At 46.1% G+C, this 18,384-nt stretch overlaps 1 protein-coding gene across 1 annotated transcript in view; it reads right to left on the reverse strand.

Annotated features, from left to right (window-relative positions):
- Ctif (cap binding complex dependent translation initiation factor) overlaps positions 1-18,384 on the reverse strand; it is a 261,280-nt gene that overhangs the window by 31,393 nt on the left and 211,503 nt on the right. Inside the window, exon 10 of the mRNA XM_059246296.1 lies at positions 7,322-7,477. Within this exon, the coding sequence (XP_059102279.1) occupies positions 7,322-7,477 (156 nt within the window). The remainder of the gene's footprint in view (positions 1-7,321; positions 7,478-18,384) is intronic.

The following is an 18,384-nucleotide window of genomic DNA, read 5'->3' on the forward strand; positions in this document are numbered from 1 at the left end:
AAGTCCTTTACTTCGTTAGTTAAGCTTATTCAAAGCATTTTATTCTTTTTAATGTGATTGTAAATGGGACCGTTTTCCTAGTTTCCTTCCTGGAGAGTTCATTATTAGTATGTAGAAATGCAAGTGCTTTTCCTATTTGATCTTATGTCTTTATTGAATTTGTTTCATTAATTTATTTATCTTGAGACAAGGTCTAGCCATACAGCTTTGGCTGGCCTGGAATTTGCTATGTTGATCAGGCTGGCCTCAAACTCACAGAGAGCCACCTGCCTCTGCCTCTTGAATTCTGGGACTAATGGCATGTGCCCCCATACCTGTCTTGTGACAGTTTTTTGAAGGCTATCTTTAAAATTTTTTGATTCAGTCTTGCTGTACAGTTTGGGCTGTCCCAACTCATAACCCTACTGATTTGGCCTACCCAGTACTAACATCACTAGCTAGAGCCACCATGCCTCACTGAATGTTTTATTATATGTAAGATCATGTTATCTGTAAATCTGGACAGTTTTACTTCTTCCTTTTGGACTTGGATGCCTTTTATTTCCTTCTCCTATCTATTTCTCCTGGTAAGTTCTAGGACCGTGTTTAATATGAGTAGACAGTGCGCATCCTTGTATTGTTTCTGATCTTGGAAGGTTCAGTATTGTGGAAATGTCTACACCAACCAAAGCGCTACAAAGGTTCAATGCAATCCATATAAGAATTACAATCACCCAATTTTGCAGAAATAATACAAAATTTTAAAATTCAACTAGAACCACAAAAAGTCTCAAATAACCAAGGCAATCTTAAGCAGAGGATAAAATTAAAGGCATCACAGTCCCTGATTTCAGAATATATTACAAAGCCATAGTAGCCCAAACAGCATGGTACTGGCATAAAAACAGACTTCTAGACTTTTATGGAACAAAATAGGGAGGCTGGGAATAAAGCTACATACCAACTGATCCTCAACAAAGGGGAAAGATAGTCTCTTCAGTAAGTGGTGCTGGGAAAACCCACATGCAGGAGAATGAGACTGGACCCTACCTCACTATACATGAATAACAACATACATTAAACACTTACAGACAAGACTTTGAAACTATAAAACTATTAGAAAACACAGTGAAAAAATGCTTGACCCTGGGCAGTGAGTTTGGAATATGACTTCATAAGTAGAGGCATGGAAAGCAGAAACAGCCAAGCAGACCTACGTAAAACCAAAAAGCTGCTGCACAGGAAAGGAAATGATCCACAGAGTGCATGGAACGGGAGGCAATATCGTAAACCATACATCAAATAAGATGGTGATGCCCAAAACAGCTAAGGCAGTGGTTCTCAACCTTCCTAATGCCATGACCCCTTAATACAGTTCCTTGTGTTGTGGCGATCCCAACCATAAAATTACTTCCATGGCTACTTCATAACTGTAGTTTTGCTACTGTTATGAACTGTAATGTAAATATGAGTGTTTTTCGATGGTCTTAGGCGACCCCCGTGAAAGGGTCGTTTGACCCCCAGGTTGAGAACTTCTGATCTAAGGCGTTCCTAGGACTCAATGGCAGAAAACCTAGGGACATGGCCAGAAAGTAAGCTAAGGGTTAGAATACACATTTCAACTAAGAAGCCATGCATGAGATGATATATGAGGAGATGCTCAACATCATTAATCCTTAGGGAAATGCCAGTTCAAACCACAATGAACTATCGTCTGATACTCAGATGGCGATTATCACAAAATGAGCCAGCAGGAGCTGGGGAGGCCGCAGCAAACTGGGAACCCCTGACCAGTGATGATGGGGATCGAAGATAAGGCCGTGGGAAACTGTACCTAGGATCCTCAGCGAATCGTAAAGCAGAATCATTTCGGGGATTTATGCAGATGAGCCGAAATCATGACCTCTACACCTCTCTGAACTCATTCCCATTTTCACTGCAGTACTGGTCATAAGAACCACACTGTGAAAAACAACGGGAATGGCCGCCAGTGCACGTGTGGGTGAGGGAAACGTGGTGTGTATGCAGAAGAGAACATTTATCCAGTGTTTAAAAGAGGCAAACCCCATAATACTAGCCACGTGGATGAGCCTGAGGGATGTCATGCTAAGTGAAACAATCCGGCCAAGGAGGATAATTACCGAATGGTTCCACTTGTATTAGGCGCTGTGGTTTGGAGGTGGTTTGCCTTTAAGAGTTGATGTGTTAGAAGCTTGGTCCCCAGTGTGGCAGTGTTGGGAGCTGGCACAGAACCTCTCAGAAGGGTGGGTATAAGGAGAAGAAATCAGATCATTGGGGGTAGTCACCACCCCCCAAAGCAGGGAATGCTGTGGAGCGAGCTCTCCAGTTGTTACACAGTCAGAGGGCAGGACTGACGTCTGCATCTCTCTCTGGCTTTCCATCTCACTCTGAGATCTTTTGCCATGATGCCATCCGCCATGATGTGACAGAGTGGGCAGAGTTGGAACTATGGTGTTTGGACTTGTAGCCTCCAAAAACTGTAAGCTAAATAAATCTTCCTTTTTAAAATAGAACAGTCAGCATCTGGTATGACAGCAACAGAAACCACACTAATTCCTCGGCAATCTAAAACAGTCAGAGTCATTGAGTCAGAGAACAGGGCGATGATTTCCAAAGGCTGGAGGGATTGTGAAGTGGGCAGTAATTCGTTATCAGTGAGTAAAAAACCAGCAGTTACACAGATAAATGAGTTCTAGGGATCTGCTATACAGTGTTGTATGTATAGACAACACCACGATATTTATCCTTAATCTGTTAAGGAGGTAGATCTCCAGCTAAGCATTAACACGACAACATTAATGACTTTCTTTGTGTGTGTATACATCTGTGTGTTGTGCATGCATGTATGTGTGTGTGCTCCCATGCATGTGAGTATGTATTTGGAGGTCAGAGGTTGATGTTAGGGTCTTTCTTGATCACCTTCCACTTTATTAACTGAGGCAGGATCTCTTGCTAACCAGCTGGCCCCAGGGATGATCCCATCTCTGCCTCCCCAGCAGTGGGACTACAGTTGTGCCATATCTGCTTTTAAATGGGCATGAGGAATCCAAACTCCAGTGCCCACATTTGCAGGACAAGTGCTTTACCTACAGAGCCATCTCCCCAGGGAAGCCCAAGAAAAATAAGTCAAAAAGATCATGCTAAGCAAATACAAGGCATGAACAGAAGGCAGGGAGACACACATGAATACACACATAAGAACGTCTCAGTCTTTGGCCCCTCCCCGGTGTTTCCTCTCTCTCTGCTTCCCGCTGCCACAAGGTGAGCAGCTCTCCTTGCCCATGCTCTTCCTCCATGATGCTTCTGGCTCACCACAGACCTTCAAACAATGGAGCCAGATGACCATGGCTGGAACCTTCTAAAACTATGGTCCAAAAATCAATTTTTCCTCCTTTTAAATGATTTCTCTCAGTTAAGTTAGACTTAAACATTTGGATAGGAAGGACAGGTGCTACAGCCATCTGCATGGTCCCAAAGGAAAGCCTATGCCTTCCCAGCATGGCTTAGGTAGCAATAGCAAATTTGGCTTTAGAAACTTCCTCGACCTGGCTGCACTTGCTCTGGGGTTGCTGCTCAAGCTTGGGTATGAGTATGTGTGATAAGGCAGGTTAGGGGGCAGCAGAATCTTCAGAATTCACCTCTTCAAGGCTTCATTTTTTTCTTAAGGCCGCATCTGAGGGTACTTTTTTGGAAAGATCCTTGGAGAGCTCAGGATCTCCAGGCCAACCCTCGGCATAGATTGGCTGGATGTTTCCGAGCTGGGATTCTGCTCATGTTCCCTTTAAGATCTGGCATATGCTTCGGTCCCAAGCCTGAAGGACACAGCTCTCTTAGAGCCCCAGTGCCCAGTGGGTCCTCTAGGCACACGTATGTTCCATCTTAGCTGCTCGAGCGAGTGAGCGAACGTACACAACTCTCTCTGCATGCAGTGCTATTCTCTCTAACCCGTTAGAAAAACAGTGCCTTCTGGTTTGAATCTGAAATGTCCCCCTAGGCTCCTGTTTTGAAAGCTTAGCCCTGGGCTGCTGGTGCTATTCAGGGGAAAGCCTGGATGCTCTGAGGGGCAAGGCTGGAAGAAGTCTGATACTGGGGGTGGGGGCTGGGGTGAAGGGAAGTATGTCCTCTGGTGGTGCGTTATCCTCCACCGCTTCTGATCTCGCTCTCTGCTTCCTGTTCTCCACCAGACGCCTCAGCCACCATCGTTCTGCTCAGGTGTATGAGCCCACGTAATCAGGGACATGACTCTTGAAACCATGAGCCAAATCTTTCCTCCCTTAATTATTTCCTGTCAGGCATTCTGTCTATCACAGCCATGCAAGAGTAACTAACGAAAAGTACGGTGAAAGCCTTTTTGCAGTCAAGGAAAGCCCAGAGCAGGATATCTCTTCCCCAGGAGGGCACAGCTCAAAAAACAGGCGAATGGGAATGCAGGCGGTGGGTAGCTTGATCCCAGTCCCAGGGAGTGGGTGGGTGGGGGGAGTATCTGATTTCTTCTTTTACAAATACCAAAAGGCATAGATGGTTTACTATTCAAGATTAGCGTGAGCACAATGTGATTCTGTTTGTCGAGATGTCCCCCCAGTACTTGACTTATCAAACAAGTGTGCATTAGGAAGGTCTCGCCGCAGCTCCTTGTCTGTGCAGACCTCCTGGCACCTTCCGGATCTCACACCACAGAGTTTGCACCACCTTAGGTGGTGTGAAAAATCTCCCAGCAGCCAGGGCCAGCACTCCCTACAGGCCTGTTTCCTGCTGGGGGAGCAGGTGACAGTAACAGCAGGGGGAGGGGCCCAGATCACGCAGAAAGAATTGGGCAATTCAGGTCACTGCCCTAGAACCGCACCACTCCCTATCTTGAGACGGCTCAGGGGAGCACAGGGCCATGTGGACAAGATCGGAACGGGCACTCCCAGACCCCCTCCTCTGAGAAGGCTACCTTCCTTCCATTCTCTCCAAGGGACACCAAAGCCCAGGCTGCGGCTCCTCTTGGCACTGCACACTGAACCGAGACCCTGAAGAGTAAGATCAAGTCAGGAGAGGCCACGGATTGAACGAGTGAGGCATCTCTCAAGTGAAGCATAGTCATAAAGAAACAGAGACTGCCAACATGGGGTATCTCAGTGCTGCGGGTTTAAAGGTGACCCAAGGGCGATGTGTGCTCTGTTTTAGGCTGGAATGGGCACATCATTGTCCCCTAAAGGAGTGCTCCCCGAACACAAGCACACCCTCCTTTTGCTCAATTTGCTAACTATAGTTTATTCAAAAACACAAGCATGCCTCTTGACTCTGCTCTGTGCTTTTCCGTTCATTTTCTCTGTAGCTTTTCCCAGGAGATGCTTGGAAGAACCTGCCCTACACTGCCGTCCTCTGCCAGAGGCTCACGACTCCCCCTTCCCCTCATCTTGCCGCTTCTCAATCCAAGCCCTTTGGTTCTCCAGACACTGCCCTTCCCTGTGTCCTGGTGCCAGGGCAGGAGAGGACAGAGATGGGCGGAGTTAGGGCTGGTACTAGCTCCTATTGGAGGATGCTGGGGGCTGGTACCAGCTCCTATTGGAGGATGCTGGGGGATGGGACCAGCTCCTATTGGAGGATGCCATGATGCTTTTCATTTACTCTTCTGGAACTTTCTGGAGACATTGCCTCCTCCCTCCTGGACACTCTTCTTCTGCCTCCTATATACCTCCCACCCCCATCTGCCCCCTCTTCCTGGGTGATACCACCCATTTCCAGCCTCGAGCACCAGATGCCCATCGATGCCCGACAGAAACAATTTCCTTACTTCCCACGTGACCTCTTGGGGAGCTTTGGCTCCTTCTGCCCACCGTCCTTACGACAGCCTTTGAGGAGACTCAACAAGTGACCCATTTCCCTGGCTCTCATTCCCATGACGATTCTCTTCCTGAAACTCATACCCCAGCGAACGTAGTCATGGGGCTGGTAAATGGGGGTTCTGTCCCATCCTCCTCCCTTCCAGCTGGTATCAGCCAATCTGAATGGCTAATCTTAAGGATGCCAGAGCCCCGCCCTCAGCTTGCTCCCTCCTAGTGGGAAGTGGATTGTTTCCTCACCATTGAGCTTCCAGCTGGCCTCCCGCTGTCCATTTCTGTCTTCTTCTATCCCCCACATGGCCACCGTGACCTTATTTTTTATTTTTTATTTTGGTTTTTCGAGACAGGGTTTCTCTGTGTAGCTTTGCGCCTTTCCTGGATCTCGCTCTGTAGACCAGGCTGGCCTCGAACTCACAAAGATCCGCCTGGCTCTGCCTCCCAAGTGCTGGGATTAAAGGCGTGCGCCACCACCGCCCGGCCCACCGTGACCTTATAAAGTGAGCTTTTCTTATCTGGAAGAGCAAGCACCCCCCCAGCTTCCTTCTCCAAAGTCTCTTGACTTCTCTTTATTATTATTATTATTGTTATTATTATTATTTTATTATTTTAGTCTTTCTCTTTATTATTTTAAAGGTTTTATTTTTATATGTATATATGAGTTTATGTGTACCACATGGGGGCAATGGCCACAGGGGCCAGAAGAGGGTGTTGATTCCCTGGAATTGGAGTTACAAGCGGTTATGAACTGCCCCACATGGGTGCCTGGAACTGAACCTGCGTCTTCTGAACGAGCAGTAGGTGCTGCTATCCCTTGACCCATAGCACCAGCCCCTATTTACTATTTTTAAGACCAACTCTAGAAGCAAAACTTTAAAAAAAAATATCAGGCCAAGCGGTAGTGGCACATGCCTTTAATCTCAGCACTTGGGAGGCAGAGGCAGGCGGACCTTAGTGAGTTCGAGGCCAGCCTGGTCTACAAAGCAAGAACCGGGAAAGCCAGGAATGTTACACAGAGAAACCCTGTCTCGAAAAACAAAACAAAACAGCAGCAACAGCAACAACAACAATCAGTGGTAAACCAACTCAGTCGAAAGACCCATCCATTGATACGCCACCCTAAACCTCTTCTACTAAATTCTAGATTAGGGATTACTGAAGTCTTAGTTGAAACTTATTTCTTTATGCATGAAGTAGAAGCATGGGGGAATTCTCTCTCTCCTTTACAAAGGAGGCCTTCTTTTATATGCCATTCAACTTCATTGCTTTCTTGTGTTTTTCTCAAGTGTACCTGGGTAGAGCTTCCAGGAGTAGTGGCAGGTGGGCAGGGCGGGAAGGAGGCCCGGGCCTTTGCTCTTACCTCCCTGAGGCACGTGTAGATGGGGCAGGTGGGCAGGGCGGGAAGGAGGCCTGGGCCTTTGCTCTTACCTCCCTGAGGCACGTGTAGATGGGGCAGGTGGGCAGGGCGGGAAGGAGGCCTGGGCCTTTGCTCTTACCTCCCTGAGGCACGTGTAGATGGGGCACACCAGCACTCGGAAGGGCTCGCCAGTGCTGCTCCGCATGGTGCCGAACACCTCGCACAGGAAGGTGATGAAGCCCAGCCAGCGCTCCACATCCTGTTGCTGCAGCTCCTCGCGCACAGTGAAGTCCTTCTGCAGAGGCACAAGAGACCGAGTCAGCCTCACCGGGGCTGGGAGGGGTCCAGGCAACACTAGCTGGACCACAGCACCTATGGTCCAAGAGCTAATCCTGTGTTTAAATGAGGACAGAAACTACCCTGCCTTGTGTCCATGGCATCACACTTCCCGTTACCCTGGGCTGGGGCTTAGCTTTTCTTCCTCTGAGAGTTGCTCAGCCTTGGTTACATTCCTCCTTCCCAGATGTCCCTCAGCCTTGCCTGGAAGATCCCAAGACTAGGGACTGGGAAAGTATGGTGGTGGTCGAGGTGTATGTATGCTGGAAGGGGTAGGCAATGACACCTTTCTCAGATTCATTACCTCCCAGTTCAATTGTTTAGATCGTCTCCTTTGACTCTCAAATCCTCCTTCTCCTCCCAGGGAGTTATGGGGGATGCTGCTCGCCCTCACAGATCAGCGGTCCACCACTGAGGCCCATTTCAGCCCCTGTGCTGGGCTCAAAGCAGAAGAATGACTCCTGCCCATGACTACCCTGGCAGATAACAGGGAAATGTTATTTTATTATTATTTGTGTGTGTGTGTGTGTGTGTGTGTGTGTGTGTTTGATGTGGGTGTGGGTTCCACAGTGTGGAGGTCAGAGGACAACTGTGCAGAGTCAGTTCTCTGCAAAACATGGTTTGGGGGGGGAATCAAACTCAGGTAATCAGGCTTTCATGGCAAGTGTTGAGCCATCTTGTCCATTCAGCAGGAAAATCTAAAGTCTGCATTCACCCATCCATCCATCCATCCATCCATCCATCCATCCATCCATCCATCCTTCTCTTAATATTATTGTGCTAGGTGCCAGGTAGTATACAAACGGCTAGGGTAAAGCGCATTCACCCTGAGCTATTGACACAAGAGAGAGAGGGTAATTGCCACCAGAAGAGTCTAGAAAAATGATTTTTGGGAGCTCAGAAGTAAGAGTATTCACAACTGAAAATCAGAGCCTGGATGGAGCCTAGGAGTCTGAGATGCAGACAAGGGCCTAGGACAGTCAGATGAGGGACTAGAATGGGCAGAAGAGCAGAAATTGCCAAGTGCTGGGGAGGGAGACACGGGGAGTCAATGGCTGGCACAGGAGCTTCAGCTTTGTAAGATGGAAAAGTTGTAGAGTTCTCCCACAACAATGTGTGCTTAACATTTTACATTGGCAAGTGGCACAGTTAGGAGGGTTGAATCAGTACAATTTATGCCATTTTATTAAAAGTAAAAAATTAAACCTTTCTTGAATGGGTGTTTCAGCCAACAAAACACATGCCTCAGATCTGAGGGAAATCAAGGTAGAGGAGGACAGGAAGGTGAAACTGAAATTGAAACCAGGCAGACTTAATGAAGTTAAGACAAAATAAGTCAGTAAAAGGTTGTTTTTAAAGAGTGAATCAAAAGCCAGGAATACTTTTTGGAAGAGAAGATATTTAATTTTTATTTTTAAAATTCATTTTGGCTCAATTCTAATTTTTTAATGCAACCTAAATGGTAATTTTATAGTAGTAGTTAGCTAATAATACAAAATTAAATTAGGAAAGACTGGTTAAGACTGTGAGACTGGAACCGAAGACTGGAAAGCAAGCATCACTTCCTAATTTATGCCGTACGGATTTCATGTCATTACTCTTCCTCAGCTTGATTATCAGAGAAACACAAGGAAAAGTATGCCTTGAAGAATACTTCAACTGAAGGTCCTCAGCTGAGGCTCCTACCTCTCTGATGACTCTAGCTTGTGGCAAGTTGACACACAAGACCAGTCAGTACAACTGACCCCTTGTTAACTTGACACACAAACACATCACTATTAACCCATTACCTTCCTTTCTTTTTCATCCCCAAGATCGCACATTGAGAACACAAATAATTTTAAAAATCTCACAGTCTTTACAAATTCTAGCACGTTAAAATCTTAGCAACCAATCTCTCTCTCAACTGTGGGCTCCAGTAAAATATGTTCTTACTTCAAGAAGAAAAATCAGGGCACAATCAAGGCAAAACAATTCTGTCTAATGTCAGAGATCCACTCACAATGTTCTGGGCTCCTCCAAAGGGCTTGGGTCACTTCTCTGGCTCTGCCCTCTACAGCACACACAGCTTGTCTAGGCCCCAGGTGGCTCCGTTCCACTGCTGCTGCTGTTCTTGGTGGTCACCCTATGGTCCTGGCATCTCCAAAATGCTGGGCTCCCTTACTGCAACTAGGCTACACTTTCACCAATAGCCTCTCATAGGCTCTCTTCATGGTGTCAACTCTCAACTTCTTTGCATGACCCCTTCAGTCCTGGGTCTTCAACTGTCACTGGGGCTGTACCTTCACCAATAGCCTTTCCTGAACTTTCACAGTGCCAAGCCTCAGCTGCTCTCCATGACCCCTTCATGCCTTCAAAACCAGTACCACCTGGATGATGCTTACACATTACCAAGTCCTGCTGCCAATATGAGGTACAACCTTGGCAGCCTCTGGAACACTGTTTCTCTGGGCTCTCAAGAAACACACCCCAGAAGATTTCACCTCAGTGATGCTGGTCTCTCTCTGTCTCTGTTTTTCTGTCTCTGTCTCTCTCTTTTTTAAAAGATTTAAGTGGCCTATCTGCATGTATGCCTGCAGGCCAGAAAAGAAGATCTGATCTCACTACAGATAATTGTGAGCCACCGTGTGGTTACTGGGAATTGAATTCAAGACCTCTAGGAAGAGCAGCCAGTGCTCTTAACTTCTGAGCCATCTCTCCAGCCCCCAGGATTCTGGTCTCTTTTTTTTTTTTAAGGATTTATTTATTTATTTATTTATTTATTTATTTATTTATTTATTTATTTATTTATTTATTTATTATGTATACAGAAGAGGGTGCCAGATCTCATTACAGATGGTTGTGAGCCACCATATGGGTGCTGGGAATTGAACTCAGGACCTCTGGAAGAGCAGTGCGGTGCTCTTAACCTCTGAGCCATCTCTCCAGGCCCCCTCTGGTCTCTTCTTAATCATTGCTAATTTCTCAGCTCCAGCTGACTAGCATCAATTGTCCCAGTAACACAAAGGTTTCACTTTAGTAGTTCTGATATCTTGTTAATCACAGCTGGTTCTTCAGCCCCAGCTAACCAGAACCACAGGATCTTAATTCAAAATAACAAATGGCCCCAATAGAGTCTTTAAACTTCCCTCTGAAACTTCACAAGCCAGGCTTCCATCCTCTGCGCTGCTCTTAACATTCTTATCTTCCGAGTTCCCACAGAACATCCCACTGAGTTCTCAACACTCAATGGCTCTTCTAGCCCCAAGTTCCAAAGTCCTTCCACAGTCCTCCCCAAAACATGATCAGGTATGTCACAGCAATACCCCACTCCTGGTACCAATTTGTCTTAGGGTTTCTATTGCTTCGATGAAACACCATGACCAAAAAGCAAGTTGGGGAGGAAAGGGTTTATTTGGCTTACACTTCAGGATTGCTGTTCATCACTGAAGGAAGTCAGGACAGGAACTCAAATGGGGCAGGATCCTGGACACAGGAACTGATGCAGAGACCACGGAGGAGTGCTGCTTACTGACTTGCTTCCCATGGCTTGCTCAGTCCACGTTTTTATAGAGCCTAGGACCAACGATCGAAGGATGGCACCACCCACCATAGGCTGGGCCCTCCCCCACTGATCAGTAAATGAGAAAATGCCTTTCAGCTGGATCTCATCCTGGAGGCATTTCCTCAATGGAGGCTCCTTCCTCTCTGATGACTCTAGCTTGTGTCCAGTGGACATACAAACCAGCCAGCGCATCTCTCAGCTTCACGGGCACCTTCACCCACACGGACACACCCACATTTAGGCATATGCACATAAAATTTAAAAAAAGGTTGGTTATATGCTAAAATTTGGGATATACTAGGTTAAGTAGAACATATAATTACATTTAAAATTATGTGAGTGGGTTGCATTGTATTTCTAGCAGAGTTATCCAAAAACTCAACTAAAAAAAATCAGAAGAATATCACCAGCTAAAGAAATATAGGAAAGAACACAATATAGATAAGACTGGAAATTAACTAGAAAATAAGAAAGGAAATTACATCAAGAAGGAAGAATTAGAAAAAATTTCAATATGGAAACAAATATGAAAGAGGTAAGGCGTAACAAAAATTATGACCATGTTAAGTTGTAAAACACGATGAAATGAATAATGTTTCAGAAAAATAAATATCATTAAACCTTACTAAAAAAGAAAGAGATCAAAGCCAGAAGAGATGAAAAGACATGAAATAAAATGAAGTTATGAAAGAATTACCCTTATAGGGAGGTCTCTAACGTCATGACTCTTTAATAGGTAAGTTCATCCAAACTTATTAATTAAAAAAATTGAGATAATTGTTGTCATTTGGAAACGGATCCAAAACACAGGAAAAAATGAGCTTGCCAGCCAATCATCTACAACCGAAATCTCCCACTAAGTTAAAAATAAGGATCGCATCAGCTGACCTCTCTAATGTGAATGGATGGGGAGGCTCTAAATGAAATGCCAGCAAATAGATCCATTATAACCAAGTAGACTTTCATCCCAGGAAGGCTGCAACGATTCAGAGTCAGGAAATCTATAAATGCAATCTATTACATCAAGGGGTCTGATTGAAAAACAGCAGTGATGCCCATGGGTGGAAGAGCCTGAGAAAATTATTAGATTATATGTATGAAAAACCCAAGAGAACCCTCTAATAAAGATTAATCAGAGTTTAGTAACTAATTAATGAGTATCTAGCTATTAAATTAATATATAAAAGTCAACAGCTTGCTTTCATGACACAATTTACCAGTGAGATGTTTTAATGATCAGAATCTAATTTATTAAATCTTAAACATGAACTTTTGTGTGTGTGGCAAGGGCATTGGATGTAGACTCAGGGGAAAAAAATGACCCTAAAAGTAATTCAAAAGAATAATAGGGAAAATCACTAGTCAGGACACAACAAAATTGGAAAGGGTTGTATTACTTTTAATTTATTCCAAAGCTTTAATAATTAAAAGGCCATGGGATTGGCGGAGCATGGACAGCTAGATCAGCTAGCCCAGACACAAGTTTGGCATCCACAAGGGTTTATCATCTGATCTCCCGAGGGCCGCAAATCAGAGGCAGAGGATGCAGTATCCACTCAAGTAACACTGCAGCCACAGCTGTCCAATATCAGGCAGAAAAGAGTCTACAGTCTCAACGCACCCTGGACCGGAAGAGGAACTCCAGGTGGAATAAAGAGGCAATTAAGAAAAAGAAAAACTTGAAGAAGGTGAAATGGAGTGAAATCACACTTTGGGGTGGAGAAAGGTGGGCTTTAGGGTGAAGCAACAGAGTTTGCACCCACACACTTAAGACGCTACAGGGGTGGGTGGGGTGGGGCAACAGGCCTTCAGTAAATAGGACAGAGGGTAATTGCTTTACTATCTAGCAGTGGTTATCCACCTAGGGGTCACATCTCAGATATTTACATCACGATTCATCACAGCAGCAAAATTACAGTTACGAAGGAGCAACAAAAATAATTTCATGGTTGGGGGGTCACCACAAAACGAGGAACTGTATTATAGGGTCGCATCACTAGGAAGGTTGAGGACCCCTCTGGCATATATATATGCAGGATCTTCAAACCTGTAATAGCAGCACCGAGCCCATCATGGACAGAGGACATTCAAGGAGTGAATTACTGGCCAAAACAAAAATTGCCTATAAATACATGGAAATGGCTGTGCATAGTGGCTCACGCCTATAATTCTGGCAATTCTAAGGCAGGGGCAAAGAGGACTCACTCACTGCAAGTTTTAGATCAGCCTAGGGTACACAGTGAGATCCTGCCTCAAGGAAACCCTCAAAAGTGCACACATTTAATACCAGTTGAAATTAAATGAAAGAAAATACATGTTCGCCCATTTGCTTATATCAGCAAAATTTTAACAATGGCAATCATCAGTGCTGGTGAGGATTCAAGTGACAGACATTTGTTGTTTTTGTTTTTGTTTTTTTTTTTTGAGACAGGGTTTCTCTGTGTAACCCTGGCTGTCCTGGAACTAGCTCTGTAGACCAGGCTGGCCTCGAAATCAGACATTCGCCTGCCTTTGCCTCCTGAGTGCTGGGAGGCACCACCACCACCCAGCCAGAGACAGGCATTCTTTCTTATACATGGGCAGTATACATTTTTCCAGAGAAACCTTAATTAAGCCTTAAGAGTCATCTGGCAATTACACCTCTGGGTTACTATCACAAAGAAATAATGAGAACAGGAAGACTATTCTTAATGGACCAGTGAGAGGGCTCAGTGAGTGCAGGGCTTCCCTACAAGTGTGACTATCTGCATTCAATCCCTCGGGTCCACATGGTGGAAGAGCACTGTCTCCTACAAGCTGACCTCTGACCTTCACATACAAGCTAGTACATGTACATGTGCACACACACACAAAATAAATACAATAAATGTAAATGATATCTCGAAGCAAGCTTAATATACATAAAAATTCAAGAGTCTAACCACCCAACAAGGCAATGGTTAAGTCAGAGATGATCATGCATTCCTTGAAACTTGCTTGTTGAGGCCCACAGGGTGACACATGCCTCTGAACCCAGCACTTAGGATCAGAGGAAGAATGATCCCTGTGAGTTTGAGGCCAAACTAGTCTATATAGTGAGTTCCAGGACAGCCATGGTTATAGAGACCCTGTCTCAAAAACCCAAAAAACAAAACAAACAAATAAACAAAACAAAACCCAAAAAACAAAATAAAAAACAAAAAACAAAAGAAAAAAACAAAAGAAAAAAAACTTGTTTGTGAAAAATTTATAAAAGCACAAAAAATGTTTTTATAATGCTAAATGAAAACAGTGAAACTCAACTGTGTGTACTATATAATCTCATCCGCATATACAGTTTTTAAAAGAACTGTTCATAATGTTTAATATGGTTGCTTCCAAATAGTGGAAATGTGGATGGCCTTTATTCTTTCTTTTATGGACTTTTCTAAATTTCTTTTCATAACCAGAAAAACAGGTACTGACTGTAATGGTTCCGTTCCTTGCTCCCCACACCCCCGCTTTTTTTCTTTTTAAAGTAGGACAGTGGAAGTCTTGGGGTGACTGGCAGCTGGCGCTGACTTCCACCAGATGGGGTGTGAATATGCCTCACCTAGAGGCCGGAGCCTAGCCTGTGTCTCCTCCTGACACGTGTTAGAGGTTGCCAGCTTCCCTCCACACAAAGAGCCCCTTTCTGCCAGCTGAAACTGGCCTGTCCTTGGTTCTTGACTCTGCCCCCAACCTCAGCCTCTTGCATCCAAGAGCAGCAAGGGGCCTCAGTTCGGGGGCAGTTATTTCAAAGTCTGCTGTTTGGCTCTAGGTTCTCATCTGACGGGCAGGCTCCCTCCCTGTAACCCCTGGTGTCTTTCCCCAAACTTTAAGGCTACCATTTAAGCCCGGTTTCCTGCCTAAAACTATTTATTGACGTACTGCTATTTCCTGCACCAGCCACATCAATAAGCCCTGAAAGCCATTCAGTGTCTCAGGTTTCTCAAGGCATTCTGGGAAATTCTTCCCACTCTGGATAACCACATGAACTCTGGTGTGGTAGAATTCTGTGGCCAAGCCAAAAACAGCTGTGTACAGGCAGAAGGGGAAAAACACAGCTCCCTACCCCCTCGACCCCTGTGGGCAGGCCCGCCACAGCAGGGCGATGCGGCTGGGAGGGGGGGAGGGGCCTGGCACAAGGACCACAGTGTATTTTTGCACTTCCTGGGGTAGACAGGCAGCCCTGCACCCTGCACACTCACCACCATCCTGGTCTCACTTTTTTTTTTTTTTTTTTTTTTTAAAACAACTGACCAAGGGCTAGCTGCCCATCCAAACTGGACTTCCCCAGTGGTTGATGTGTTTCTGTTCAGAGAGGTACTGCAACATCATTCCCGCACCCCCACCTCAGGGAGGGGTGGGGTGGGAGTGGGGGAGAAAGTGCTCTTTTAGTAACTGCTGGCAGGAAGTTTTTTTTTCCCCCTTGTGAAGTTGGGATGGATGTGGGAGAGGTAGGTAACGGGGAGTGTGTGGAGGAGGAGGAGGAACCAGAGGCTGTCCAGTATCCACAGCTCTGCCGTTCTCCCGCAGAATCAGCGGAGGCTAAAAGGAGTTATTTGATAGAATTTTTTTTATATTGAAAAGAATGAAGACATTTTCAAGTCAAATTCACTCTGGTTTTGTTTATCTGTCTCCAACTTTTTCTTCCTCCAGAATTCCGTTCCAAAGTCTCCTCAGGGAGGCCTCCTCTGACTACCTGCCTATGGTAGCAGCCCCCTGCTCCCCCTAGCTCCCTCCTAGCCACTGACATCTAACATGGGGGCCTGAACATGTTGCTGATCTGATGACTGGCAGGGATCCATGCCTCCTCACCTCTAGGATGGTGCCTGGCTCATGGGAGGTGTTCAGTCATTGAGTGGGGACCAGACAGATCACTGCTCTGTGATAGGTGACCAGATGTCTCTTCTGTGAGACCCCTAGGCTGATGCTCTGCTTTCTCTCTCTCTCTCTCTCTCTCTCTCTCTCTCTCTCTCTCTCTCTCTCTCTCTCTCTCTCTCTTCCTTCCTTCCTTTCTTTCTTTTCTTTCCTTCCTTCTTTCTCTTCCTTCCTTCTTTCCCTTCCTTCCTTTCTTCCTTCCTTCCTTCCTTCCTTCCTTCTTTCCCTTCCTTCCTTCCTTTTTTGGTGTTTTGAGAAAGATTTCTTTGTGTATCCCTGGCTGTCTTGGTACTAGCTCTGTAGACCAGGCTGTCCTCGAACTCACAGAGATCCACCAGCCTGGGCATCCAGAGTTCTAGGATTAAAGGTGTGTACCACTATCTCCTAGCTTGATGCTCTTCTTCTTTATCCAAGATTTGAGATCAGAAAAGGAGGACGTGTGCAGAGCTCACCTTTTCTCTTCTGCGTGGCTTTTACTTCCCTCGTTTCTTGTCACCATCTCTGGGGCAGCTTGCACTAGGGACGACTCACAGTACATTTCACTTTTGTGGGTCACATTTTTGACATTTGCTGTTCCTTCACCTCATCCTTTCTTGATGTTGCTGCAAATAAGGCCACGCTGTGGTGCCATGGTGTGGTGGGGGCCACCTGTGATTTTTTTTTTTTTTTTGCCCAGCTCCTCCCGACTGGAGTTTCTCCTTTGGGATTGGCCCTCCTAGGACAGCTTGTCACGTTTGTGTTTCTCCCTTGCCCACACAAACTCCACAATGTCTCCTCATTCCTCCGGCCCTATCGCTCAGCCCAGGGCCTGCTGCCTGCACCCAGGAGAAAGCTGCTGTCTCAACCAAGTCATAATCACGGGGGAAACCCAGGAAAGGAGGCTTTTCCTCAGAGTCCCCAAGGAAGTCTTTTCTTATGTCAGAGGCATCAACAGTAAAGAGGGGAGGGGATCCCCAAGTTTAGGGTTTCTCTGAAATCTATTTGTGATAGTATATCATATCACATATCAGGTCATTTCTGGCCTCAGAAGACCCCAACTGTTCCATTTCTCATTTCTCCTGGGACTTTAACACTTCAGCACCCTAAAGACCTGGGGATGCTAAGCTACTTGAAGTTGATTCATGTTGACTCAGGACCAAAAAGAACTGATCCATGTAACGATAGGCCCCTTTGACATGATAGGCTCCTGACCTCAGCTGAGAATCACTCTTGTCCAGTGCGAGTGAGCAGAGTTGAAGGAGAGAATGGAGTGGCATTGGCTGCTTTCCCTGGCTTACAGGAGCGGAAGGGGGGGGGGGATGGGGAACCTAGCTTGGCTACCAGGCAGATCTCCGCTCTTTTTCACACCTACACAGGGAAGCACGGAGCAGGGCTCCCCAGCACTTACAGCAGGTCTGACCAGGTCAGCCTGACCTCTTGGGATCAAGGAGTCCCATGTGCAATGCATCGGGCACACAGTAGGCTTTCAACAAGTGGCAGAGACCTCTGGGAGTAGTCTCCTGCATCATCCTGGTCACCAAAGCCTCTCCTAGACCTTGATATTTCCTCCTTCTGGCAGGCTCCAGTCAAGGGATGCAACTGCTGGGCTAGACTAGCTGACCACCATGGCTACCTCCTGAATCTGGATGCTAGTCCTGGCTTAATCTTGCTGGGGACTTTGAGGCCAAATCTAGCCAGGAGGTTGCAGTATGTAGCTTGGGCTCTATTGTGTCTTAGGGAGGAGGTGTCCCAGATGACTGTGTGAACAAAGGATTGTGGCCTCTGCCAAGGTCTGGTTGCTTGCCTCGGGTGTCTGATATGTTAGCCCCAAGCCACTGGTTGCGTTTCGGTATATCATTTCTTACCATAAAACCTGGCTCTTCCTCCACTATCCTTGACCTTCTGGTCCATGACCCACACCCACCATCTAACAGCACCTCCTGATGATTTCAACGCTTCACACTGCTCCGAACCAAGACACTTAGGGGTTTCAATTGCCAAGGACAGAAATCTTTCCAAGTGAGCTTGGGCACATAGGGCTTCAGTGGGTTTCCATGAGAGGGCCCCAAGGACATTGTCACAGGGATCACAGGGCACAGATACAATGCCAGAACTGGCCTTCCTCTCTCTGCCTGCTTCTGCCCAGCTTCTTGGCCATTATGCCTGCTACATGCTTTCTACTATAAACAGGGCCTCTCGAGAACACAGCAAAAGTGACTTCTAGCAGTTCCTAGTGTCTTTTACAGGGATGTGAGCCCAAAGGAAGACAGAGCCTGTCTCTCCTAATAACCAGTCCCCAAACCTTGGAGTGGGGTTGCATCTGGTCCTGCTTGTCACACAGCCCTCCTTCAAACCAATCACTGGGAATATGGAGCCACTGATTGGTCAGCCCTAGGTCATACAGCCTTTTAGGGCAGGGGACAAAGTGGTCATACGACCTAAGTCACACAGCCTTTTTGTGT

The sequence above is a fragment of the Peromyscus eremicus genome, chromosome 19, assembly GCF_949786415.1.
Source record: "Peromyscus eremicus chromosome 19, PerEre_H2_v1, whole genome shotgun sequence".
Taxonomy (NCBI): Eukaryota; Metazoa; Chordata; class Mammalia; order Rodentia; family Cricetidae; genus Peromyscus; species Peromyscus eremicus.